This window comes from Xiphophorus couchianus, chromosome 7 (genome assembly GCF_001444195.1).
Source record: "Xiphophorus couchianus chromosome 7, X_couchianus-1.0, whole genome shotgun sequence".
Classification (NCBI taxonomy): Eukaryota; Metazoa; Chordata; class Actinopteri; order Cyprinodontiformes; family Poeciliidae; genus Xiphophorus; species Xiphophorus couchianus.
This window is the reverse complement of record NC_040234.1, coordinates 17,794,836-17,822,574: the sequence shown is the minus strand read 5'-3', so window position 1 is coordinate 17,822,574 and position 27,739 is coordinate 17,794,836. Positions and strand designations below refer to the sequence as shown.

Genomic DNA, 27,739 nt, shown 5'->3' with positions numbered 1-27,739 from the left:
TTTTTTCTTTACTTCCCCAGGGGTTCTGTGGAACCTTTCTTCGTGCGATGCTGTGAAGATGACAATCATCCGGGACGCCTTATCCACTCTGACCAACACTGTGATCATCCCTCACTCTGGATGGAGCAGCTCTACATTTGACGATGACCACAAGCTGAAGTTCCACTCCTCCCTAGTGCTGAGGAACACTACAGGCTGCCTTAGGTAAACCACCTGATGATCATGCTGGACACTAGCACCTCACTGTGGGCATTCGCCGCTATTACATCTGATATGTATTGTCAATAAATGTGACATTTTATTAATAATAATAATTAATTAATACATGTAATTACATTTTTTTTTAAATAAAAATGTTACATCTCTATTTCACAAAAATCTTATCAAGTCTTAAAAAATGTTTTTTTAATGTCCAGATTTGAGTAATATGCAAAAAGATAGTAATATGTAGAAAAATATTTGCATTTCTAATCTTTATTTCTGGTATCCATCCATTCCATCCATGGAAAAGAAAAGAATGAAGGAATTGTGTCTCTTCATTCCTTTTTATAAGTACTTTTCTGTTCTTTGTTCATCCCTCAATCTATTCCTCCCTCTCCTATTTCCTTCCTTCTTTCATTCCTGACTTTCTTCCTTGTGTCCTTCCTTCTTGCCTTATTTTCTTCTGTCCTTGTAATCTCATCTTCTTCTTTTCGTCTTTCTTAGTGTTCTTTTTATCATCCATTTTTATTTTTTGTGTTCTTTTTTTCTTTCTCCTGCTCTATCCTTCTTCCATTCTCTTTCAAACCTTATTTTTTGTCTGTGTTTAATATATGTGTTTATGGTTAACTTTGTTCAGGAAAAGTCTGGATTTTTTACATAAAATCTGTAGGAACCCCAAAAGACTTGTACTAGTAAGATTCATAAAATGTTTTTCTCTATCCTGCGGTATGTTGCTTTGCAGGTTTAATTAGTGGTAGTCACTTAATCTTGTACATGTTTGTGTATCATGTGAACATGCATAGGTATGGCTTAAAGACCTTTATTTACTGAGCAAAGAACAATACTTACTTGAGTCAGGCCACACAAATTCTCCTCATACATTAAAGATGGTGTCTGGGAACGACAAAGCCCACATTACCATTTCAAGTAGGAGACACACAGCTATCATTTTGGGCATTTGTTTACTAAGCAAAGCCCCAACTTGAATGACTAATGAGTACGTGAGCGTGGGTGTGTGTGTTCTCATGTGTTCATGTTTTTTTAAAAGGAACCTGAGTTCAGCCGGTGAGGAGGCCAGAAAGCAGATGCGTACTTGTGACGGCCTGGTTGACTCACTGCTCTATGTCATCAAAGCCTGTGTAAACACGTCCGACTTTGACAGCAAGGTACCTCATAAAGCCTGCTGCCCACCATTGCACACGCCCACCCATCTACACACACACACACACACACTCCTAGGCCCAGAGGAGAATATGCAGCCAGTTGATAAGAAGCTCTGGAGAAAATACCCTACTTATCCTCTTTGAATCATTTTATTGCCTGCGTCTAAATGACCCTCAGAGCAGTTAACAGAAACTGTTTGATCTGCTTTGTCACCCAAAGCACAGCCAGAATGTGCGTAACAGTGAACCTTAAGCATCAGATGTTAATCATACAGTAAATTAACATTTATTCAATGGCTGCGGCTTAGAAAGTACATCTCCTATGCATGAATCCTTGGATTATGAAAGTTAAGTGAATCATCTGAAATATGACGATGGTTTTTCCCTTTGGCAAAGACCCTAGTCAAGCAGATAATGTGCTATGTTTTCTGATGTTCTGTATAGCTAAGGAATGCAAACCTCAGTAAAAATGGATTTATAATCAATGCATTCTGGATAGTTTTTCAAACAAAGACTCTAAGAAGAATATTACAAGTGTAACATTATTTACCAGAGGTCTAATTAGTAAACTTTTTTAATTACAACTTGTAAAAACCATATTGACAAACTTAAAGCCAGATTTGTGATGCCCAGCAGATTGTTGGTAGGCACCTAGATGCTTTTTTTCTTTTAATATCCTCAGGTTGAAACTGTGGCTTTATAACACATGACAACAATATTGCTGTTGCAATATCAGTGAGGGTAATATTAATATCTCAAAAATCTGTTTGGAATGCAATATTTGTTGGCTATTCATTTCAAGTGTCAGGAATTCATGTTTTGCATAAAAGTAATAACTTCAACCTATTGGATGTAGTCCCACTAGAGCAGATATTCACACCTCATAACAATAAAAGGGGAGAGGAAGAAGAAAAAGAAAAATGATCACAGGAGATTTAAAAGCAATGTAATGGCAGATGAGAGGAGTCAGGAGGATGTGAGCTATTATCGTTATCACAAAGATCTCTATGTTTGTTGTCTGGATCAGTATTATTTGAATTATCATCAACGTATGAAATTTCGATACAGTTGTCCAAATTAACTGAAAATAACAGAAAATTACCCTAAAATATATACAGACTTAACTTCACGTTTTGAATTGAATTACTGAAACAAACAAATTTATCAACAATATTCTAATTTATTCAAAGGCAGTAGTAATAATACAGTAATCTTTATAATGCTAGAGAACTGAATAATGTATCTAGTCTCAATCTTAGCTGCAATAACCTTAACTTGTAATATTCAGTTAACAAAACAATAAAAATATTGATGAACATTTCAAGTCAACAATAGTTTTCACAATTGCTGATTATAAAAGTGTTTATGATATTTATATGTTTTCATGATGCAAAGCACTTTGAACTGGTTTATTACTGATATGTGCTTTACACATATACTTAAATGATTGATAAGGAATTTGCAAAAATTATGATACAAAATGTTCATACTACTACTGTATATCCTAAGCAAAAGTGCATCTCACCTGTGTATTTTAGTTGTCACTTATTTTTACGCTACAACTATTTTGTTTTATATTCCGTTTTGAATTAGATAAAACGGTTTCATATTTTGTACATTAAGTCAGTTGTACTGCTCCTAAATATTCTGTGTTAATTTCTCTAATATATGTTTTTGTTGTTTAACCCCCTTGTTTTTATATAAATATATAATATTGAAATCATAATAATTTTATTAGAAAAAGTTGAAAAAAATGTAGCCTCATTTTGCTGTATCACCTTACTTTAATTGTAACAATGAACAGAAGAATTGCTGCCTTTATACTGCTTAAACACTGTTAACCTATTCTCATATACTTGTTTGGATTGATGGATGAAGTTCAAGGTTTTATTTTCTGTACCTGGCAGATTGTGGAGAACTGTATTTGCACTCTAAGGAACCTGTCTTATCGTCTGGAGCTGGAGATGATGCCATCATCATTTCCAGTAAACCAGGAAATGGATGGCTTACTGGGCCGAGAGTCACCAAGTAAAGAGGTGGACTCCAGCTGCTGGGGCAGGAAGAGAAAGAAGAAGAAAAACAGCTTGCAGGAGGACTCAGTGAGTGTTATGTTTTAACTGGACAATTGTGCTTGTTTATGCTTCATAAGTTATAAATGCACAGAACTTTGACTTTTCTTGGCCAATAGCTTTCCTTTTTTTTTTTTTTTATGTCTGATTTCGTTTCACACAGTAAATATGTTTCTAGTGTATATAAGTGAAAAATGTGCTGCAGGTGCCATGATAGAGATGTTAGAAAATAAGAAATTTGAAGATTATTCTTATTTATGCATTAAAGTAAACATCAACAGCTGCGATAAGACTTTTTTATCTTAAAATATAGTGGAATGGCTACTTTTTGGTGCGTTTAATGAGCTTCTGATCAGACCTGATCAAGGAAAAATTAACAAATTCTGATCTCTAGAAGATTGTCTGATAAAATAAAAATATATTGTTATTAAATGATTCCTAAAGCATCACCCTTTCACAGTCTGACTTGTAAGTTGTTGTGTATTCAGTGGGACGGTGTGGGGCCCATCCCTGGCTTCTCCAAGTCTCCTAAGGGGGCCGAGATGCTGTGGCACCCCTCTGTGGTCAAGCCTTACTTGACGCTGCTAGCTGAGAGCTCCAATCCTGCCACTCTTGAAGGTTCAGCAGGATCTCTTCAGAACCTCTCAGCTGGCAACTGGAAGGTACAGTGCAAATGTGCATTCATTCAAAACACAAATGCAGATTTTCTCATGCTTCTCTGCCGTGGCTGTGAAACAATGCATATAAATGGGCTTAGCTGTTCACCTCTTCTGCATCAGTCAAACAAATGTCAGTTTAACGCTTGAAATCACAAATGCACATCTCAAGCTCATCAGTATTCCCTAGTCATGCAGAGACCTTAATTAAATTTTCATCTGTTTTTCTGTATTCAGTTTGCAGCGTACATTCGTGCAGCAGTTCGTAAAGAGAAAGGGCTTCCCATCCTCGTGGAACTGCTACGGATGGACAACGACAGGGTGGTGTGTTCAGTTGCCACGGCTCTGAGAAACATGGCCCTGGACATCAGGAACAAGGAGCTTATAGGTCAGGGAGCCACTTTGTTGTGTTTGAAACGTCTTGGACTGAAAAAAATATGCTATACTAAACTATTTATGAGAAGTTTTTATGCTTTTTTTATGTCATGTAATGTAGTTCATGCTGTACCAATAACCCAGATACCATGCTGCGAATTTGTTTGGCTCAAGTTAATGCACAATCTCACATGATGTGTTGATCTTATAAATACAGTCTGAAGTTTACATGTTTTCACTCTGGACATAATCCAGAAATGCTCTTGTAGCTTGCCAAGGCCCGTTTATTTCTTGTAAAGTAATTGTGATTGACTACAGATGGCAGCTTCACTGAAAGAAACAAACAAACACATGATATGACTGGAAAATCAAAGAAACTTTGTGCAGATTTATACAAAGCAAGAACGTTGTCAACGCCAGTTTTGAACCAGTAATGAACCAAAGATTGTCATTTACTGGCATTTCAAAACTGTTAGGAGTGAAAGTTATTTTTGCCAGAGTTTCTAACGAGATTTTATCTTGGGGATTAATCATAAAGTAAATAGATGCTGCAGATATAATGAACAAATAAAACAACTTTTTTGGAAAGCAGATTTAAATTAGAGATGGTTGAGTTGCTTTCGTCCCAAGAACTGGAAATCTATTGCCGGAGGAATAATGAGGCATTGAAGCCAACACACACTGAACCTTCCGTCCTTCATGATGGTGCTATGAACCGTTATTAATTATTTATATTAGGAAAAGTGACAATATCTGTAAGAGAGGGCTCAGATCTAGTACGACCAGCAAAGCTAATGCAGAGATCTCTGTGTGTTTTCCATAATCAGGGTCAATTCTTGGTTCAATTAATTTCCAAATCCTGTATGTTTCATAACAGACAGAGGTTGATGGCTCAAAAGGATCAAACAGAGCAACTCTCTGTTATCTAACGAGTCTCTCTCTCTCTGCCTTAATGAAGTGCAGAAATGTCTTTTGACGTAAAAAAAAAAAAACTGCTGACATTTAAATAGCTACATCTCTATGCGTCCTCTAAATTCATATTTTAACACCTCACTGATATTGAAATGAGTTAAATTTCTATTGCCATTGAATATGTGACCTGGTGCCGCTAGGCATGGTGTGCTGTCCTCGCCCTGAGATTTCGAGCTTTCAGCAGCTAGACAGCCAGACAACGACGCTCCAATAACCAAACTTGTTTCTTTCCTACTTGTTTATTGAAGAGTGGCCTCTGACCACTGCCATCACTTTAGCCATCGTAAACTGAAACATACAAGACTGAGTATTAGCCAACGCACATTACAAATTAGCCATTCTTGCTGCTAGCTAAAAATAAAAAAAACATTTTTCTAAATGACTCCAGCGTACAATTATTTACACCACAGTTACATAAAACAAAGAGACAATTATTGCTGTCACAATTAACCAAAACTTACGAACAAATCTTGTCTGAAACACAACGTATAAGGATAATAATCAGCTTAATCCATGAACTATTCGGTGTTGCGTTCCACCATCTTGGATCTATAACCTTTTTTAGGGTCACCAAAACATAACAAAATATCCACCAGGGGGCGTTCTAGTGCGGTTTTCAACCTTGCTGGTCCAGCTTAACTTACAAAAGGCAGCACATATGGTGCATTCAATAACAGAAAAATGTTGGGATTTTTGAGTTGCTGGACAGCCTGTACTAGTCAGGGGTTTTAAATCTGTAACCTTCCGGTCAGCAGATGATTTCTCAAGGCATCTCTTTTGGAAACTAAATGGTGCGTCTACGAGGACACTTCCAAACTCATCATAGAACCACCAGATAATTTGTTGATAAATCTGTCATTAAATCAGTCCAACATTTAAATGAATATTCAGCCAGAAACTTGCATGACTGGGACTTTTCTGTGATCGTTCTGTCCCAGGGAATAAAAAGCTCACAGCCTAATATAAATATGACATTCATGTGCATGATGAGCATATGTCCCAGCTAAAGCTGTGTGGTAATCCTCCTGTACAATCCTGTGCTTCATAAAACCGTCTTTCACTCTGTGAAATGAATGTTTATTCAGTAGCAGGAATGATGTCTGACGGCGTGGGTTAATAAGGTTTTAGTGATGGTTAAATATGCTTTTTGAGGTCTTTGTTTGACTTGGTGCAGCAAGTATTCAGCATCTTTAGCCGGGCTGCTGCACTGAAGGACAGATAAGGAAGGCAATCCTCCTTCACACTGAAACACACATACAGTGTCATTTAAGAAAAGTGCCCACCATGCTGCAGACCCCAGCACATTGAATGTTACTCCTTTATTTAGATGACATTACATACTGTTGAGGTCAGCACAGAATTTATTTGCAAGTGCATTGCACAACATGTTAAAAAATGCATCAAAATCATGTACACATGTGATGCACCGCCCCCTCATTCTGTCCTTGCCTGAGCTTCTGCAGTACATTGTGTCATTACGCATAAGCTGCAAGTCCCGCCTCCCTCCCCTGCAGGGAAGTACGCGATGAGGGACCTGGTAAACCGCCTCCCTGGGGGAAACACCACCCTGCTGTCGGATGAGACCGTGGCTGCCATCTGTTGCACACTGCATGAGGTCACCAGCAAAAACATGGAAAACGCCAAGGCTTTGGCCGACACAGGTGGCATTAAGAAGCTCGTCGACATCACCAAGGGCAGAGGAGACAGGTGGGGTTGCCGACGCACACATTTGTTAAAATGCTTTCCTGAACACTGGACACTGGGCCACACAACAAGAGCAGCTGCAGCCATTGGGGAGGTGGCAGTGTGTTCCTTGAAGTTTAACATCCCGATGGAACAATGCTGCAGCAGCTATTTTTAGTTTGCTGTATACTCAGTACGATTCTAGGTTAAAACGTATTAAGGACAGCCTACTCCATCAATCATGCTGTCTTGTATTAACCACAATGAATTCTTGCTCAGAAATGCATAACAAAGTTTGACTGTTTTCCAGATATTCAGTGAAGGTGGTGAAGGCAGCAGCTCAGGTGCTGAACACACTGTGGCTGTACAGGGATCTACGGCCCATCTACAAAAAGGTTCATTCAGTTTGTTTAATGCTACATGTTTCGATGATTTTATGATTATATTTTAAATAGAAATATCAGAAACTGTCTTACAATAACATGATGTGCTGGATTTATATGTTTTTTTTTTAAATAATGTTTTGGAGAAGTATTAATTTCCTTGAACTTTGTCACATTTTGTCACGTAACACCTACATGTGTATTTTAGTTGGATTTCATGTCATAGCCCAACAGAAACAAAGAAAAATTATGCATGTTTTTTTTTTTTTTTTCAAAATTTTATTCATTACTTTTCAGCCCACTTTGGTCTGATGCCCCTAGATAAAATCCAGGCTAGTTAGTTGCCACATAATTAGTAAATAGAGTCCAATTGTGTGATAATTATTCTCTGTATAAATACAGCTATTTTTTTGAAGATCTCAGAGGGATTTTAGAGAACATTGGCTTTAATTAATCATTTGTAAATAGATAGTGTAGGCACTATGACACAACTGCAAACCTACCAACAGGTAATAACAGCATTTTAGATTGAAGGATATTCATGTATTTGAATGGCATGGTTACAATGCAAATGTTGGAAAACAATTTAGCAATACTTTGTGTTGGTTTATTACATAAAATCCCAATAAAAAGGTTTTGATTTTGTGTTTGCTCCTCTGACTGCCACTTTCTCCCCTCACAGGACGGCTGGAACCAAAACCATTTCATCACCCCAGTGTCAACACTGGAACGGGACAGGTTCAAGTCCCAGCCCACCCTCGCCACCAGCACCGTCCAGATGTCTCCAGTCAACCACCCTGGTACATTCTGGTAGCTTCGAACCCTGCACCCAGGCAGCAGCAGTGAAACAGGAGCTGTGAAAATAAATATGCAATTTTTTTCTCTCTCCACAGCCGCCAGTGCCACGTCATCTCCGGCAATACTGGGCATCAAAGAGCACAGAAGCTCAGTCAGAGATTATCAGAGAACTCAGTCAACTATGCAGTTTTATAATTACCAAGGAGACGGCAGTATTCACAGAAAACAGTATACAGGTACTTATCTAAAAGATGGTGAACTTTAAAAAGAAATCTAATTTAAGTCATGAATTATCTGCTCTATACTTGAGATCACTTTTTGCTAATTTCCACACGGCCATTTCGTTATCTCCTTTATTCTCTCTACTGCTCCCAGCAGAGCCACTTTTATCTCCCCACTATCAGCCCTATGACAATTGGTCACTTTAACTTCAGAGCTGTTTGTCCCCATAGCGCTAAAGTCAATCTACTATCTAGAAGCGAGCACTTCACTATTGTGCTTTTAACACATTAGGTCCTAGTCGCAGTGAGTTGTGTGTCTGGGCAATCCAGACATACAACATCCAGACGACAGCCCTCACCAGCCTCCACTGGTTGGTGGGATCAGGAAGTGGGCAGAGTAAGCGAGCAAAATTGCAGCTTTGTCAATTCATGTTCTGGGTAGGGAAGTGGAAATTGAGTTTCTGGATTCCACCAGTTTGATAAAGTGCCAATGAAAATGCCCATCCCTAATGGTTATGTAAACTACAGTGCAGCACAGGCCAACCCCATTATTTGGTGGTATTACTCTCCAGCGAAGCACGGCCCATTTGATCCTACTCCATCTAAATACAGACATTTGCCCTTTGGGGATGTGCAGACTCTTTCTATGATATGAAATGAGGTGTTTTTGTATTAAATTCCTCCATTTTATTCAAAGCAACAGTAACTTTATTGTTATTTTTTTCCAGGGTCTGGCAAACCATCTCCATATTACTACTCATCACCCACAAGAGAGGAGCCCAGAAGATCACAGGTGAATACAATATTTCTTCATAGAAGTCTGGCCAGACCTCACAACCTCTCCATTCTTAGCAACAATACAAGCGCATATGAAGGAATAAACTTGTTTTATGTTTTGTTTAGATCATCTATTTTTTAATTTACTTTTTAACTTGGTTCAAAAACCAAGCATGATGCATAAAATATATTTAATTTTACTTCACAGTCCTTTGTTGTAGCCAAAATAACTAACTCATAGCCGAGGCTTTTTCACTCTCAAACATTTTATTTTGTTCAATCAGACATCTCCACATGCAAAGTTTGACACATTCACAATCAGTATGGGAGAAAACGCTAAATGAGATCAACTTAACTGAAATATTTTCACCTAGTAACTAACTTTGGGTTAGTTACGGGGTGAAAACCAACTAACATTGGTATTATTCTATGTGGACAGTTTGAAGGGATATAAAGACAAACAAATAGTTAAAGTAAATTAAAGGCAACCCTCACTGCAAAAGAAAAAAAAAAAAAAGTGAAGCTTCCCAGCTCATCTACACCACTTTATAAATACAAAGACCCTGCTACACATTCTGCTGCCGTTGCTGGGAATAACTCAGCACATCAGCCATTGTGTGAGCGAGAGTGAATGTGACTGCTGGGATTGGGATGTCCTCTCTATGTCTCGGGGAGCTGTCCCTGCAGGACACGTACATGTGTGCCCATTCAGATAACAGAGACAAGGAGAGAAAGGCACCAAGCCGGGAGTTGTAAACATTCCTTGTGGTAGAATTAAATGTAAACCATCAAGTTTTCTTTGGGATCAATAAAGTATTTTTGAATTGAATTGAATTTAAAAATAGTCAAACTAAAGTTACCAAATCTAAATGACAATACCTACATTGGTAGATCACATCAAACTGAATATCAGAGTATATGTACTTATCAGATTATGTGTGTACTAAGTTGGAATGTCCATTAAGATTCCTTCTACTTTATGAATAAATATAAAGCAAAACCTAAAGCAGCCAGTAATAGTTACGTCTATACAGTAAATGGTCACACTTCCTTAAGGATTCTGGCTTCCATAATGCTTTATTCTATTTAAAAATGAAAAAATAACTTACTTGCATTTTAGAATGCTTAAGTAAGATAATATTTGCATTTTCATAATCTGTAGGCTGCTGACTCCAGCACAATGTCACATTCACATTAGACCCAGCCCACAGCATGATATTAACAAAGTAAACAGGGTTCCTGTGGGTTCTTCAGACAGTACATCAGAAACACAGTGTACTCATCATGATGTGTTTGTGTTCCTTAACTGTTCTGAGCATGCACAAAGCTTGTGTGACCGTATCGTTGTGGCTAGCTTATCAATGAAGTGTGTGTTGTGTGATGACAGGCTATTCTGGCCTCACGCCAAAGCATCCAAACCAAGTCTATTTTGGGCTGGCAACTCTGCAAATATTTTATCTCAGCATTTTTGCCAGTGGGCTGCTGGTATCTATATCAATCTCCATAATATTAACAGCAACATCAACAATTTATGACTCTGAGACCTCACTAATGAACAGAACAGTTGGATATCATCAGTATAAAAATGATAACAGTCATTATGATGGACACCTTGGAGTCTATCCAAGCATATGTACATTAAGTAAAAAAAAACCCACTAGGGCCAAGAATACAGCCTTGAGCATCTCCTCTGGAAAGATTAGGCATTTATGACATGACCTGATTCACACAATACCAAAAGATCTCTAAGAATGGTAAAGATAAAAGTAAATGCAAGGGGTAAAGTCTCCCCTGTCTGCTGCCAGCAGAATCCCCTTGGAGATGTTCCTGGAGTTCTTGGAAACCATAACGTGGTCTTAGATTTGGTGATGGGTTTCTAACTGTGAAAACTACATTAAATCAAGGAATTTAGAAAAACTTCAGTAACACATTGACTTAATACAAATCCTTAGAATGAATTAACACAAGGCCTTCCTGCCTCTTTTCTTGCAGCCTGTGTATTATACAGAAGAGCCAAGTCGAAGGAATTACGACACATACAGGATGTACCTGCAGCATCCTCACGGCTATGACGATGCGTATTTAGAAGAAGTAATCACCTACCCTCCTACAGCAGATTACAGTTCCCAGCCTCATGGACTGAAATCCACCTCTAACTATGTGGACTACTATGCTAGCACACGGAGGCCTTCCTACAGGGCAGAACAGTACCCAGGTTCTCCTGACTCCTGGGTATAAGTCTGGAGATGGATCAGCTGTACAATCCGAGAACATTTTTCCAGACTGATTTCTTCTTTCGCCCTGCAGCAGAGGCAAGGAACAACACAGGAAACTTCTTTCATGAACTTGGGTTTATGAGTGTGTTTGTTTTAAAGTGGATGGTGCTTGTATGGAGAGGTGAGTTCAGCAGATGGAAAGACGGGATGTGTGCCAAAGAGGGAAATCATGGAATGTTTTTAAAGATTATTTTTCATTTCAAGAATAAGATGGAATCATGGCAGGGGGGGGACATCGAGGGAGAGTCCAGGACACTATCGTGAGAAGACGTGTGTCATGTCGTGTGTAGATATTAGCTTTAATTTCTTCAAGGAACTCATAAGTGTGAGAGCATAGTTGAAGGTGTGAGTCATGTTAGCGAGGGTCCGCGGTACGAGTCAAGATGTGGGGGGAAAATGTATGTGCTGAAGCCAAAACGGATCATGAACTCATTTGTAAAGAAATAAAATTTAAAAAAAGACTAATTAACTAATGATGTTAGATTGTACAGAGGGATTAAAGTTTATCTGTACTTAATGTCGAAACTGTGTAATGCAATGAAGTCTTGTACATTTCTTTGATTTTATTGTAAATACAGACAAAAATCAACATTACTTTGGTTTACACATTAGCACTGGTTAAAAGACTAAACAACTTGTGCCATGTTCTAAAGATATATAAATATACAGATATGTGGAAAAAGATGGCATCGTAACAATTATGTTAACAAAATAAAAGGTCATTTTTGTTTTTTAAACTAGTTGTGTGATTCTCTTTATTCTAAGTGTTCAGAGAGACCTGAGGGCCGTGCTCTCCTACAGTCTGAGAGTTTCAGTTCATGTTTGCACAGGAGTGGGTGAATGAATGAGGCTTTGAACCATCTGTCAAGCTCCTGATGCTTTATGTACTCTAAACCCAACCCAACATTGAGCCTACACCTGTACAAAGGCATTATTAAAAAAATTATATACTTAAATCATTGCTTTTTAAACCACAAGGCTGGATTATGCTCATGAGTGGTGGCTTATTGGTGAAAATATCTGCAAGTTTTAAGTTTAAAATATACCTTCATGATGTCAATATTATCATCATGGGCACAGTGTAGGACATATTGTGCAGCCCTGCTAAAGATGCTTTAAAAGCACTAATTCATATTTTATTTCAGACAGATAATCTCAGCAGCAAAACGTGGCATCTTGAGGTCATTAAGTCTCCATAGCAACCAATGTAAGCCTATTGTATGTCTAACAGTTGCTTGGGATGTTCCCATTCTACCATAACAAATGTAAATGTACATAGTTTACTAAACTGTTTAGACTTTTAACTGGAGCTGGGTTCTTTGGTCAGACGAGGCTAATATTGAGCTTTAAAAGCAACAAACCAACTTGATTTAGTGGGAAAGCATTTTTTTGTTATGGCAGAGGATCTGTGAGGATCTGTGATGCTCTGGGCCAGTTTCTCTTCAAACGACACATCTTGCATGTTAAACGTCTGGAAAGTAAAAATAGAAAATGTTTAGAAAATCTGATTGTTGCTTTTCTACAATAACACAAACCTGTCATTTACCTCCTCGAACAAGACAATTTAAAAGCTGTGCAAGGAAAAGAGAGCATATTAATGGAAAATACTTTAGCAGTGTAACAAAGGTGTATTCTCCTTAACTTCATCACTTGGAAATTCATTATTTCTACATGCATCACTTTATGTTAATCGCTACTGTGCTCCTTCAAAGACTCAAAGAACTATCCTATAAAACCACAATGTGTCCCTAGATGTGTTTCATGCCTGTTTATTCTTGTCTTTTTTTACCTGACAATCTAAATTTTTCATGTATTTTTCTATGAAATATACTTGTTTTAGTTTCCATGTCCTGTCTAATGTTCTTAATCTTCCCCTGATCTATGTTCATATTGTGCAATACCAACAAAGCAATTGACTGAACCTGGGAAACATTTGGAGCTCATCATGACTGCAAATAGAAAACAAATTGTTCACTTTATTTGACAAAAGCAGGGATTTGTCCATATAAAAATTTTGTTGATACAAATTTTTACACCAGCTTTCCCCCTTGCTCCATTTAAGGTTTTTTGTATTTGCTCTTTGGTATCGGCTGTTTTTTTTTGTTGTTGTTGGTTTTTTTTTTTCAGATTGCTTCAAATGAAGAGGAACTTTCTTTAGCATTGCTTTTGATCAGCTGCCTGATTAATGAGGGCAGACAGATGCTCTGGAAAAGGTGTGGCTGAAAGAAATGTGAGCTGAAGGGAATTATGACTTTGCATGATAAAACACGTAAGGTTCTATTTGTACTCTACCAAAAAGAAATTTATCCACTTGCAGGTCTCTTTCTAACAACTTGCTCATGTCCAACTGATGCTTTCAGTTTAGCTTCTTCAGAGAAATGGAGTGACATGAGCGAGGAATTTCATATATAACTACATCTAATAAAACTTATCTTATACGATTTAATATCGATGCAATGAAGTGAGATACACTACGACATTGTCGTTTATGGTCTTTCATCAGATCAAGCCCCACGTGAACACTGAAGCATCCTTTGTTAAATAAAAAAAGAAGAAAACAATATAAGTTAGACAGACCAAAACCTGTTTCAAAGAAAATTCTAGGAAAAATCAATAGACTTGAGTGCTTCATAAAATTACTGGATGTTTTTTTCCAGGACTGCCTCCTTTTTCCTCTTTTATGCATGTTTTTAGGCAGCCACAGTGAATATACATTACTGACATCAAGTGGAATTGAAATTGGTACCAGAAGAAAACAGTCGGATTCCTATTGAGTTGAATTCCATAAACTTATTAGGTGACCACTTAAAGAAAATGGTTCCACTAGACTTTATGGGTACCAAGGTGAAAGCTGAAAATTTTCAAGTGCTTACTTGTAAAATAAAAAGAAGTTTCAAAATTATGTATAACTTTACAATCGAAAACAAAACAACTCAAGTAAAATACACTTTTTTAAATTGAGTCAAACCTTTTAGTTGGAATGTTCTTGATTTTGGAAGTCACTGCCGTCTAAATGCCAACAATGAACAAATTCAGCCCCCATGTTAGCTTCATGAATTCAATAAATATTTAATAACTCACACTTCTTATTTTATAGAATATTAGTCCAGCACATATAAATAGCTTGGAACTGAACCTGGTTTGTGGGTAAGAGACCAAAGAAAAATGGTGAAATTGCCATTTCTTACTACTAAGTTGCCTCTCATTTCATAAGGTTTCAGATCTAAATGAAATATGTCAAATGGACATTTTAATTATATGTGTGGAAAAGTCAGAAGATGAACAAAGGGAACCTTTCCAAATAAGATTACTTTTCTATGGGCTCATTAGAAAATGCCACAACTTTGATGGTCTATGCATAATGTCTAGAGCATATCACTGAGAGGAAAAACACTTAAGATGAGAGGAAAGCGACTTTTGAAATAAAACTACACGTTATTAACAAAGAGTGGAACAAACTGGTTGAGTGTTTGAGAACAGCTACTTCTGGTTTCATTTCTTCTTAAATAGTTTCAACATCTGTTTGTTTTTTAAAAAGAGGGAGACAGAGAAAGCTTGAAATGATGGGCGTGTCTGTGGTTTCCTGCAGTTTCTGCGGGTCGCTCCTCCGCGTTTGAGCATAAAAACAAGCGAGTGGGCGTTCACAGCAGTTTGCTGCGGATCTTCTCTGCGCTGCGGAAACTTTCCACAAAATGGTGCAACAACTCTCCAAATCTGGAGCAAAAGAGGCTCGTCTGCTCAAAGCTGGGCACCCACCAGCAGGTAAACATGTGTTCACATCAACTTTTATAGGTGTTTGTTCTGTTGTTTTAGTTTTAATCAAAGCTTTTTTGTTCTTGTGCCGTTTGACCCAGATACACAGTCATGCAGAAAAACAAACCCTAGCTCGGCCTTGCTGCTGCGGTTTGAAATATTTCTGGTTTTCATGTTTGTTGGGTTGCATTATTATTCGTCTACCTCTCTGCAAGACGTTTTTCTGAAAAGCGTCCGGATGTTGGCGGATGTTTTTTCCTTTTAAAGGCAGGCCTTGTGGCGTAAAAACGTGACAACTCCGCTCCTGCAGGCGCAGTTTGCACACAAGGTGTTAATCAGTTTACTGAGCAGCTTAGTTTCTAATGCTCAGTAAAGCATCGAGGGGCAAATCTGCCAAAATCCAAAATATAACTTTACTCATTTATTTGTATAACATGCAGCTAAAATAAAACCTGTGCAAATATTTAAATACACAAACATATTGAAATACACAATACTTCAGAAATCCATTAACTAAAAACAGTTTAGTTCATCTCAGATAAAACAAATTATTCAATACATATATTTTTTTAATTTGCTGCAGTCCTTCTCGAAATGATTGTGGGCTCGTCAAATACTCACCTTGCGAAAACCTTATTGCAAACCAATTGGTTCCTCTGTATCCATCTTAGCCCCGCCCACTGTCTTAAAACTCATTCTTCCTTTCAAACTTTCAAGTAATGCAGCAGAATACCTTACGATTTTCACATTTAAAAAAAGTTACATTTATTTATATATCTAATGCATAAAGTGAGATTTGAAATAAACACCCCTTTTATATTTTATCGTCGTTAGTGAAGGCAGGAGGAAAACGAGTTGCCAAGAAAACCCTGGAGGATGGATCTGCCCATGGGACTCCTGAGAAAGAGACAAAGAGGTCTGATAAACTCAGATACAACCGTCAATTCACTGAACACGCCACCACCCTGACTAAATTAAGAAGCCTTGGCTAATTAAGTGAATATTGTTTGTGCTTCTTTTCTTTTTTCAAACCTGTGCAGCCGGTCTCTTGCCACCTCCAACAGGATGCAACAAGTTGGGCTTCTTCTGACTGGGACTCTTGACAAGGTTAAAAAAAAAAGAGAAAACGAATCTATTTCTTTGGCTTGCTTAATTAAATTTAACTTCATCTAGATTTCCATAGTTGCTAACTATAAAACCCCTGCTTGATATTTTACAGCTGAGTCATGACTTTCCAGAGACCCCTGTGAGCGTGAGGCACAGCAAGGTGCGCCCTGCTGTGGAAAGGTCTCACTGCCCCCGGAACTTCTGCATCCAGCAGCCCAGGAAGTTTTGAATTTGCCTAAGAATACCCCAGAGTCTGTTGTGTTCAGTCTGTTGTCAAACGTTAAACTCTTGAGGGGAAATGGCAGGTTTTCTGTGAGGTGCTGATTTAAGCTGTTTACCGTTAAGAAGAAAAATAACTTTCCTTTTGTGCTAAGCTTTTGAAGAAGAATCATGATGATCAGCATTTTTTCTATCTTTTTGAAAATGCCATAGTTTTGCTTGAGAACTTATTGTGGGGAAATGCATGGGAAATGGGTTAAAGTAAGTTGATTAATGGATTAGAGGCATGTAGTGAAGCTTAAAAAGCCTTCTCTTTTGTTTATAGGCTTTCTATGTATATCTCTTCATTGTAGATTTGTATAAAAAAAAAAAAATAAATATGCTATCACAGTTTGATTTTTTTTGTCTTTCGTGTGCAATTTGCATTGAGTCAAGATGACCACTAGATGGAGCCAAAATACAATTTCTAAGCTGGGACCGACAACAAAATGCATACATTACGTCTAACCCTGTACCCTACAAGTATCGTGCATGTTTGCTCCAACACTTGGAATTGAAATGACTGGATCAGCTCAGCATAAGCCAGTAATCTGAGTGGAGAACACTATATTCGATGTCAAATGGAAGTTTAGTTCTTTGTTTATGTTCATGAACCTGGGCAATACATCTGACAAGTAAATCATGCAGGTTTCTAAAAAATAAATGTGTTGCAGAAAATGCTGTCGAAGATTTTTAACAGGCTAGCTTAGTTTTAGCAAGAGGGAATCTGAGAGGACAGTTGACTTTTGCCATTTCTTGACCAGATCTAAGAAAAAGAGGTTTTTTCATATCAGTGGGACTTTCCTGGTTAAATATAAAATTAGGGATTAACTATAGTCAAGTGGACACAAAGAAAAAATATAAAATATGTTCAGATTTTACCTTCCATGCGAAATCTGCAAAAAATATTTGGATTAGAACTGTTTAGCTATTGTTGCAGAGGCTCATGGAATAACTGATTCGCAAAAATGCAAGACTTGGAAGTTTTGATCTTTTAAACATATTGACATGTGACAGCTAGCCAGATCATTCAATTTTATGATTTACAAGGACAAAGAGTGTAAAGTTTAAGGAATTTTTAAAATGCTATACAAAAGGATGCTTTGAATTTGCGCTTAAGCCATTTGCTTTAAGGCTAAGTAAAATAAGTCATTTCTGAAGTATTGGGGTGGGGGGCATAGATCCCAAAGAAAGGGTCTTAAACAGACCATGAAAAAATGGGGAGATACAGAATGATGTTTCTGATTTTTACCACAACAAAATCTGATTGCTATCTGATTGTTTTCATGTTCAGTTCTATTCAAGAAAATTTATTTGACTGTCAGTTTTGCATCAGAACCACTTTTTAGTGGCAAATCAGAAGAAAAAAAAAATCACACCATAAAATTTGTTCTACAACTCTAAGAATTATATTCTGTTTGGCATGTTAGGTTGCATCTTCTCATTCAGTGTGTTTGTGGATGGTTGTGTGGCTCTACTATGAACTGTAAACCTATCTGTAGTGTAATCCCACCTCTTGTATAATAAATGTAATAAAAAAAATACCTTTTTGTTTTGATTCCAAGCTTTTATAAGAAACCTGTAGGACTCTTTTTGGCGACACTCATTTTTGCAGCTCTATGTGACAGGATTAGTTAAAACCTTGTAAGTTTGAAAGTACATTAGCTCATCAAAACACAACCCCAAAATGTGTTTGTGAAGTCTGTGTCTCATTTCTGTTTCTGTGAACAGATCCACAAACAATATCTGCTCATTTGTTTGCTGGGAACAAACCCAACAGTCGCCTGGTGAACACAATGTGCTGACATCAGAACCCTCTGTGACCTTCATGCTGTTCGTACATGCCTTTGATGCCATCTGTGTGCAAAGTTGAGAGACCTCCTCAGGTCTGTTTGAGGAGTCAGAGCAGCCGGTGGTCCCCTGACCTGCAGGCACGGGGCATTTCACTGCCAGTGAGGGCCCATGAGGGGCCCTGGAACTAGCATCGGCACGGCAGAGAACCCCCCTACCCCCCCCTGTGGTGGCTTTGTCACAAGGGATGATAGAGAGAAAAATATGATGCTGACATATTCCCATCATTCTTTCAAATTGAATACAATTATATTACCTCCAGAGGGCACCATATACCAGGACAGAACAGCATGGGTGGATTTACAGAGACACCTTGGTTGTTCACACGTCAGGCAATAATGCTCTTTTTTAAACACTCCTATATACATTCACAAAAGTAACAGCTAATTTTACATCTTTCTTAGACTTGGTATGACAATCGAGCATATTGTTACAGTCCATTGCATTAACAGTTAATTTGAGCATTAACTGTTAATGCAATCAAGAGCAAAAAGAATAGGTTGGTTGAAAAGATTCAGATCCACCTGGAGATACTGAATCTATACTAGCTACATCCAAAATTATAATATTCCATTTTAAAAAAAAACAATGGGAAGATCTTCAGTGACAAACTAACTACTGTTAGCAATACATTCTTTTTCAAACACAGAAGCAATGTGTTCCCTAAGGAAGGTTGTATTGTATTATTGTGTGCTTGAAAGTCTTGAAAGGATAGAGTAAATGTAAGAAGTTGGGCTGCATTAGTTAGCTATGCTGCAGTGCAATACGAAGGTTTCACATAAAACATGCCTGTTCTCCCTGTACTATAGGCTCATCACATAGTCCAAAATGGTGACTGGTACATTAACTGGTCTCTGTAAGTTGCCCTTCATAGTGTGAGTGTGTGTGTGTGTGTGTATGGTGGCGTGTGTGCGTGTGTGTGTGTGTGTGTGTGTGTGTGTGTGTGTGCATGATTGTCTGACCTACAATGGACTCATGGCCTCTCAATCAATGACCCATCGAAATAAGCACAATTTGATCTAGGGCCATTTTTTCCTGGTAAATTCTTATATTCATATAGGCCTCATATATAAATATTATGTGAGCATACATTGCATGATTAATTACTATACCATTATATATTTTATTTGTTGTGGCATGACTACACATTTTTTCAATGTATAAATGAAAAACAGATGTGTTTGAAGATATTGTTCATATGCAAACCGTGGGTATTTTTGTTTTTTAACAGATTTTCTTTGCTATGATCTATGATATATTTTTCAAAGAAGTAAAGATTTCACCACAACATTTAGCAAAATATGTTGTTTTTCTAAAACATATTTTTAGAAAAAACAAAAAAATGTTTTTTTTGTTTTGATTCCAAGCTTTTATAAGCTCTTATAAGAGTCCCACAGGACTCTGAAGGAAAAAAAATAAGAAGCAAATCTCTGCTTTTTGTTTATTTGGCTTGATCACAGATCACACAAAAATCAAGCTACCTAAGGGGCCTGTGGAAACAAAATGAACCTATGCAAGTGAAGCTATATTTGAGTTCCAGGGCTTCAGACTTAAATCTTTGAGTCAAAGCTTGACTCAGATGAGTCCCAAAGCCATATTATGAACCGCTCTGGATAGAAAAGCTGAACAAAATGACGATTGCCCGCAGAACGTAAACTGTTCACTTTCCATAACTGTATAACCCAGTTACAGTTTTTCTATCTGGTTGATTTCTGTGCATATTTACCACTGTTGTGATCATCAAAGGTCTTTTGGTGAAGAAATCTGCCCACCAACACATTGCATGTGTTTTATTATTGTGTTTAAAACACATAAAACTGTACATTTGTTAAAAAAAATTTCCAATGGTCCATTGTACTGTATATTGTGCTGTTTGAAAGCTCTCATCATAAAGTCTTTGAAATACAACTGATTTTATCCTTATTGGTCAAAAGCAGATAAGTAGAAAATAATATTTAAATGTTCTTTTCATATGGAAACTAATAACCACATATAAACTGTTGAGGGAGGGAAAGAATAACAGAATTTTTCCATATTTCAAGATGAGCAACTGATTACGGCTATTGTACAGTTTCACGTGAAAGACACAGTTTCTTCACTTCACATCAGGGTCAATCTTGTCAAATACCTTTTATTATTGTAAAACAAATATGGTTAAACAAAAGCATAAAAAATAATGACATAAATAAAAATTCCTAAGAGCTTGAACAAGAACATGTGTTGAAAAATGGATATTGAAAACATTCATTAAAGAAAATGAAATGATCAAAACATACTCAGACGATCTCTGCTTTTTGCTTCAGCTGCTTTTTGCCTTTATGATGTCACCAATGTATATTTTGTGATGTGATACTTTTATAATAAACCAGTAATGAAAAAGAAGGTATTATTTTAAAACATACGCTCTGGTTGTAAAATGTAAACTGTTACACTGACTAAAAGGTTTTTCAGGTAAAATATGGATAAGCAGACATTTTAATTTGGTTGCTCTAATTCTTTGAAGCCTGCAGCTATTATATACTGGAACTGTAGGAGGCGGTGGTTCCTCTGAACACCAAACATTAAAAACATTGTCCCATCTATTCCCCCCCCCCCCCCCCCCCCCCCCCCACCCCACCCCATTCACTGAACAATTAAAAGTAGAATAAATACATATTTGAATTTTCATGAGTTTGAATATGGATTTCATAACAAAAAATACTTTTTTATTGCATTATGTGCCTAATGCTGAAAAACAATCTCCTGACGCTATATGGACAGTGACCTCACGGGCAACATAAAGTAAATGATAGGTACAAGCTGAGGTGTGCAGTATAACAATATTTATAAAATGTTGTACTTCAAAATACTAAATCAAATACCCACATTTTTCTTAGTAAAATCTGACAACCAAAACAGGCATGGACTGGAAATAAAGGGGAGAAAACAGCTAGAAAAACACAAGTGTGTAGGAGGAAGCTGATCAGCAGCCTTATGTGATGTCACTAGAGTTATGATTGCTTTTTACAACATTCACAAAATAATAAAATAAACAAAAAAAAATGACCTTTATAACTTGCTTTTTAGATGATTACCTATATCAAGAAAGTGACTGATTTCAGAGAAACAATGGTGAGTAGCTTTAAACAATATATAACAAATTTTCCACGCACAAACTTAGCTAAAATTGTATTACAACTTGCATTTATTTGGGATCAGGAAAGTGAATAACAGTTTAATCCCCCCCCCCTTTTTTTTCAGGAAATCTTGTGTGAACTATATACTATATTTCTGTTCCTGTGACCCTGCAGCTTTTATCTCCTGCTTCCTTTCATGTCCATGAGGCTTTTCCAGTGAGAGGAGGGAGGACGGGGACTTTGTTCACTGAGCTCTGCCTCCAGATGACCTCATGCCGGGGAAAAGAGGAGGAGAAAAAGTAGGAAAAGGAGGAGTCCGGCGTGCTCCTAGTCTACCTTGCTGAATCAAACTGGGTCTGGGACTGAGTTCGCGTGGAAGTACGCTGTAAGAACCGGGAGAACTTTTTTCCCCCCTTTTCCAGCACTGTGATCTCCATGACATTTACCAGGTAAGACTTTAAAAGTGCTACTTTGCAGACTGTTGCGGGGAGGGTGTGTGAGGAGTTCAGGGGAGATGTCACGTTTTAGCTGGAAGTTTGTGAGGAGGAGGAGGAATGCCGAGACATGTCCATTGAGGAGCCATGCAGCAGGGCAGACAGCTGACTCACTGTAACTCCAATTAAATACTTCTGCCTCGTTTCTGTAGATTCTCGTTGTTTTTTTTGTTTCAGTTATAAAACTCGCTGAACTTTGAGGCTGAGTTTGCTTTGAACATCAGCGAACGCACCATTCAAACTCCAAAACTGGCGCTAAATGAAAGCGTTTCACCGCTGTTTCATCACTTAGGACGCTAACATGAAGAAATGCGTTGCGCATACAAGTCTTCAAAGTAGCAGTGCTTTAATTGGATTATTTATTAATGAACGCAGTTTAAATTAGGTCATTCCTCTGGATAAGTTTGAGTGTGGTTTATACAACAGTGTGAAAAATGTGAGGACACACCTCTAAATATTTAGTTTTCTATTAAAAATATTTCCAAAGTGAGGCTTAATTATATTTTTGTTTATATGTATAAAGTGGTTTAGTTGAACTTAAGCAACTAAAGTAAATCTCATCTTTCAAAAGAGCTTGTCAAGTCAGAGTGAGGACACCGTACCCTCCTAATTATTTCCACTTGGAGATGTGTTTAGTCGGTTTCAAGTCATGGCAACAACACCTTAAGGAGATCAAGATCTGGGCTTTGACTCTGGCTTGAATCATCACATTTCTTAAATCTCACTTAGTCATCTATTGGACTAACTTGCATATTTGAGTACCGTAATTACTATTGCACAGTTTCCATTCTGCTTTAGCTTAATTTTAATTTTTTATTTACTTGTTTATTTAGTTTTCCTCGTGCCCCCTCTGATACAGTTTACAGTGAATATTTAATGCTGAGCTGGGTAGATTTTGCTGCAGCAAAGCATCTCCAAACTATGACACTCTCACCTATTAATGTTTGTCATTTGGTTGGAAAAGCTGGCACTGATTGATCTTATAAATTTTCTGTGTCACTGTTATGTTTATGTTGCTGTTGCTCTGTAAATGAATTTTTAACCATCACATATTTAGTGGAACTGCAATTGAACTGCCCTCCATCAGCACCCTGTTTGTGATTGAATATTATTTTGAAATTCAGAAATTCCTTAAACTGCAACCTTCAATGGCAAATACAAGGCCGACAGTACAACCAGTTGCAAGATCACAAATCCAAAAGTTGGAGCAAAAACTGCAAATGTACTGATAGTAAGGTACTTTGTACACTGAAACAAAAATATATGTTTCATACATTGTTTATTGAATATTCTTCTAAAAGAAGTCAAAAACCCAGACAGCAGAACATCTACAAAGACTTCAGCCTCCTAGTCTATGATGCCTCATGAATGCATCATAGGTTTTGCTTGTTTTGACTGAGGGTTAGTCATAACAAGAAACACTATGCTTGGGTTCATACAAGGGAAAATATATTAGATGTACCAAAGGATAAGAACAAATTTTAAAAGAAAGCAGGGATCCTCTAATCAGCTGGCCAGTGATTGAAATTGCTGTTTTCCCCCTTTGCCTTTATGTGTTTGGGAAAATACCAAAATAACAAAAAAAAATGCAACCTTTTCTGTTATTTCCTACTTTTAATTTCTATCAAAGCATCAACTAATAGTGTGCTATTTAATAGAGATCATAGATATTATATGGTGATTGCTTCATTCAAATAAAAACTAGAGCTGCAATAATAATATTAGTGCTGCAATTAACAGTTATTTTATTTGGTGGATAATCTAGCCGTTATTAGAGCTGAAATTTTAGAGTTTGTATTTCCCACAAAGCTCAACAACCCTAATCTGATTCTGGCATTATTACTGGGCAAGATTCAGCAAGTCAAAGTTGCTCTGCTTCTGACTGCTCTCAAACATTAACTTGGTGTCAGTTTAAAGGAACTATTAATTATATAAGTATATCATATTGAGACATTTTAGTTAGATTCATATTATTATAAAGAGAAATAGTAATTTTAATGCCTCACTGACGAGATATTTGAAGACACTGGTTATACTTCCTCCAACTGTGCTGACCTGTTTGATGCTCATCCCTGTCTGTATTTTGAGACTGGATGGGGCATTTTATAAAAGCAGAAGCCAGCCCAGATTTATATGAGGGTTAAAGTACAGTAATTTTGTCCACCCACTTAAACTGAGTCATTGAAGTTTGACGACAGACAGGTTCCCTGTATATAACCGGAGCAGTTTTCTGGTTGTCGTCAGATAACGAGTGGTACTCAGTCCGGTACTCTAAAAATCAAAGTTGTGTTTCAGCGTTTTTAAAGAGCCTATCAGAAGGGAGCTGACTTTGATTTTAGCTCATAAATTTATTGATTCACAGTTCTCTCTGATCAGATTTATGAAAGTTTTTGTCTGTACAACTTCCTGTCTTTCTACCTCGACAGAGCTTGTTTTTCATTAGAAACTCAACAGGTGGGAAAGATGTTACGGAAAACCATTGTGGTCAGATCATGTGACTGTGCTGTGTTAACTTTCTAGTATAATTTCATCTAATTTTACACAGATGATGAAACCATCAGAATGGATTTGCATGCCTTTGTGCCAAAGCTTGATTTGTCCCAGTTGTCTGTTGGAAGATGCCTGCTTTACAGAGCAGTCATCTTGTTAAGAGAGGGGGAAGACGGGGGTGTCTTTCCCTCTCAGTCTATGCAGAGCCCGGTTCCCATGGTCCACAGCCAACTGGCCAATAAAAGATGCTGGCATCCAAGTTGCATTGTGATGGCTGAGGAGGGAAACTTATGGGAACCAGTGACCCGACAGAAAGTACATACTGAGTCGTTGCTGTTATTTTGCTGAATGATTTTGTCCTTCAAAGGCAGCTTCACAGCTTCTCCCAAACAGAAAGTCCAGATTTAAAAAGTTTGTCCGCTTAGTGGAGTGATGCAGATTCCTGCTGTAGATGGGGCAAACATCTTTGCTCCTGCCTAGCCATGTGACTGTATGGTATTTTATGGAGCAAAGAGTGTTACTCTGGAACGCATTATGTTGCATCACCTCTAATCTGCTTTAAACGAATTATGTTACTTTTATCTCAGTTTGCTTTGGTGAGCTACGGTCTGAGGAAAACTCTTTGAAATTCTTTATAAGTCAGTGTTTCAGTGAGCACAATGGCCTTCAACTTAAATAGGAAAAATAACTTGTGTGATCACATTATTATTCATTGTACCTTTTAACATATTATCTGTCAGTTTGCCTCAAAGCCAAACTCAAATCATTTATTGATTTTTATTTGTAAATCTTCAGCCACAATTGATGATTCCCTACTGGTTGTTTTTGTTCTCTTGTCTGCTATGCTGGGTTTTCTGTTTGCAAAATATGTTGATCCTCAGGAAAGTATTCACAGCTTTGGAATGGAGGATCATAAACAAGCCCCTTTTGAAAAAAGTATTATGTAATAATATTAATGTCTTACAGAAGCCTTTGTTGTGCTTTTGAATTGAACCGATTGCCCCCATTTTATGGTATGATAACTAAAAAATATGGCATTATGTCTAACCTGAAAATGTCAAATCCTGAATGTGTAAAGTTATGCTATTGTTTCAGAAAACTGGAAAAAAAAGATTATTCCTCAAACTTACTTAAAAGTTCAATTATTAATGCTAAAACATTTATTTTACTTAAGCTTTTCCTTCAGGCAAAACTATTCTGTGAACACCAGCTAGATGTAATATTTTCAAAGTGTTTATTGTGCAAAACCTTTTGCAGTTTTGTTTTTTATGCAGTCACACATATACAAGAAGTCAGATGCTTAATGGACATCCTGCTCAAAGCTTCAAAACAGAGCTGGTGCTCCTTTACTGTCTACAAGTAGATAAGTGTAAATTAGGATATGATTTGGAGTCCTTTTAACCAGCTGTCTGGCAGTGCGCAGCAGCAGGTGGAGGAACAGCATCTCTACACTACCATATGTGTGTATGATCAGAGAAAACCCTCTGCCACTTATTAAAAAGTTAAAAACGAGAATGGTAGAAAATGTTTGCTGGCAATTAAATTGCTGGCTTGTTCCACATTGGGATATTTGTGATGGTTCATCATAAAGATGGAGCCATCTTCTATAGGATTAAATGTCCTGATGACCTTAAAGAAGGTTCAACATGGACACGTCCAAAGACCCCATATGTGGATGTTTACCCTCTGACTTGTGTTTGGAAGGATCTCTCAGTTGCACCTGCTACTGATTTACACTTCAGTTCAGACTTTCTAAAACTCCCAGAAATGGACAAGGGGAGATTAGGAGAGCACTGATTAGTGGTGTTAATTTAACCACTTGTTACATTAATATAGTCATTTGTTCAGTGAAAACATGTTTGGGATGCAGATGCATATTAGGGTCTGTAATCCATAGAGTTTAAAGAGAATATGGGTACCTTCCTTTGCTGGTGTGCTACACACAAACTGCAGAACATATGTGTGATCTCTTAGGAAGACTGTTGCAGATAAAGCTCTTAAAAACTGAACATGTCCTTCTTTTGTTAACAATTTTACCATCTCCACATGTCACTGTTGTGTAGAACATGTGTTCTCTGGTTCCTTTAATGCTTCTCTGGTCTTAATCTCTGCATGTGGGAAGGAGGCAATTAAGATGAGTGACTGTGCTACTAATAAATCAGTCATCAACAAAGAAGGCATGCAAACAAGATGGTTGTCCTCAGCTGGATGTACTCTTGATGTGACAATGAATCAATGAAAAAGATCTCATTTGGCTTTATTAGATTGTCCCATCAGTTAACTATGTTTCTGCAATAATGTTGCTATAAAGCCATTGTATTGTTTAGTGTTTTCAGTGCTAGCTTTACCTAATTTATGATTTATTAAATAGAATTTTTTTGTAGTTTTTGATTGTATTTTAACTGATAAAGGAAGAATTGATTGGTGATAGAAAAGGTTTTCTTGATATGAACGATGAGGTGAATAAATAATGTCCTCACTAAAAAACCCTAAAATGTCATTAATGGTTTGTTGCTGGAACCTCCTTTTAGACTTTAAAACATTCCTGTCAATGTTTTACTCTTGGTCAAATACCAGAGTTCCTAGGAGGCAAATGTCAAATTTAGCTGAAGTTTCAGTGGTCCATCGTTTTGTTTTTTTCCTTTTCTCTCCAGAGCTTCATTAACTGTGTACTGCAAATCAGTACTAGTGCAATCAAGTTTAATATGTTGAAATGGAAGAAGGTAGTGGCATCAATTCTCTCGAGCTGATGAAGAATGAAGTTGTGCATTTTTGTTTGTTAAAGATGGGAAGAAAAGAGGAGGACAAATAAATGAATCCAGTTTAGTCATTTGTCTCTCTTTATTCTTACATGGGGTGTAACAAAGTGATTTAGTCATGATTGCTTTGTTTCAAATTTTCTAGAGGTAAACCTTGCAGATGAAAAGGTTTAGTCACTCCTGCAGCTGAGGCAGCTTTTAATTATCGTCTTAGGCGTGAGAAACAACCAAAAAATGCTCAATCTTCTCGATAGCTAACAGTTATTTCTCATCAGGGATAATGTGCTTTGGTTGTAGTAAATCCTATGAAGTTCAAATTTATGAAATTTGAGAAAAC

At 37.3% G+C, this 27,739-nt stretch overlaps 3 protein-coding genes across 8 annotated transcripts in view; all 3 read left to right on the top strand.

Moving 5' to 3' along the window:
• pkp4 (plakophilin 4) overlaps window positions 1–12,311 on the top strand; it is an 86,574-nt gene extending 74,263 nt beyond the window's left edge. For all 5 annotated transcript variants that reach the window (XM_028022640.1, XM_028022639.1, XM_028022642.1 and 2 more), the window contains 11 exons: window positions 21–204; window positions 1,250–1,367; window positions 3,272–3,463; window positions 3,922–4,095; window positions 4,327–4,477; window positions 6,951–7,143; window positions 7,430–7,514; window positions 8,185–8,302; window positions 8,396–8,536; window positions 9,250–9,314; window positions 11,291–12,311. In XM_028022640.1, coding sequence (XP_027878441.1) covers window positions 21–204; window positions 1,250–1,367; window positions 3,272–3,463; window positions 3,922–4,095; window positions 4,327–4,477; window positions 6,951–7,143; window positions 7,430–7,514; window positions 8,185–8,302; window positions 8,396–8,536; window positions 9,250–9,314; window positions 11,291–11,536 — 1,667 coding nt within the window. In that variant the 3' untranslated portion in view covers window positions 11,537–12,311. The remainder of the gene's footprint in view (window positions 1–20; window positions 205–1,249; window positions 1,368–3,271; window positions 3,464–3,921; window positions 4,096–4,326; window positions 4,478–6,950; window positions 7,144–7,429; window positions 7,515–8,184; window positions 8,303–8,395; window positions 8,537–9,249; window positions 9,315–11,290) is intronic.
• A 2,858-nt stretch (window positions 12,312–15,169) lies between these two features.
• On the top strand, window positions 15,170–17,049 carry dap1b (death associated protein 1b). The gene is made up of 4 exons (XM_028024197.1): window positions 15,170–15,336; window positions 16,162–16,243; window positions 16,368–16,434; window positions 16,547–17,049. The coding sequence occupies exons 1-4, from the start codon at window positions 15,267–15,269 to the stop codon at window positions 16,661–16,663; spliced, it is 336 nt and encodes a 111-aa protein (XP_027879998.1). The 5' UTR covers window positions 15,170–15,266; the 3' UTR covers window positions 16,664–17,049.
• A 4,921-nt stretch (window positions 17,050–21,970) lies between these two features.
• The window catches only part of tanc1b (tetratricopeptide repeat, ankyrin repeat and coiled-coil containing 1b), a 104,018-nt gene continuing 98,249 nt past the window's right edge, over window positions 21,971–27,739 (top strand). For both annotated transcript variants that reach the window (XM_028023314.1, XM_028023313.1), the window contains exon 1: window positions 21,971–22,108. The gene's annotated coding sequence lies outside the window, so the exon portion shown is untranslated. The remainder of the gene's footprint in view (window positions 22,109–27,739) is intronic.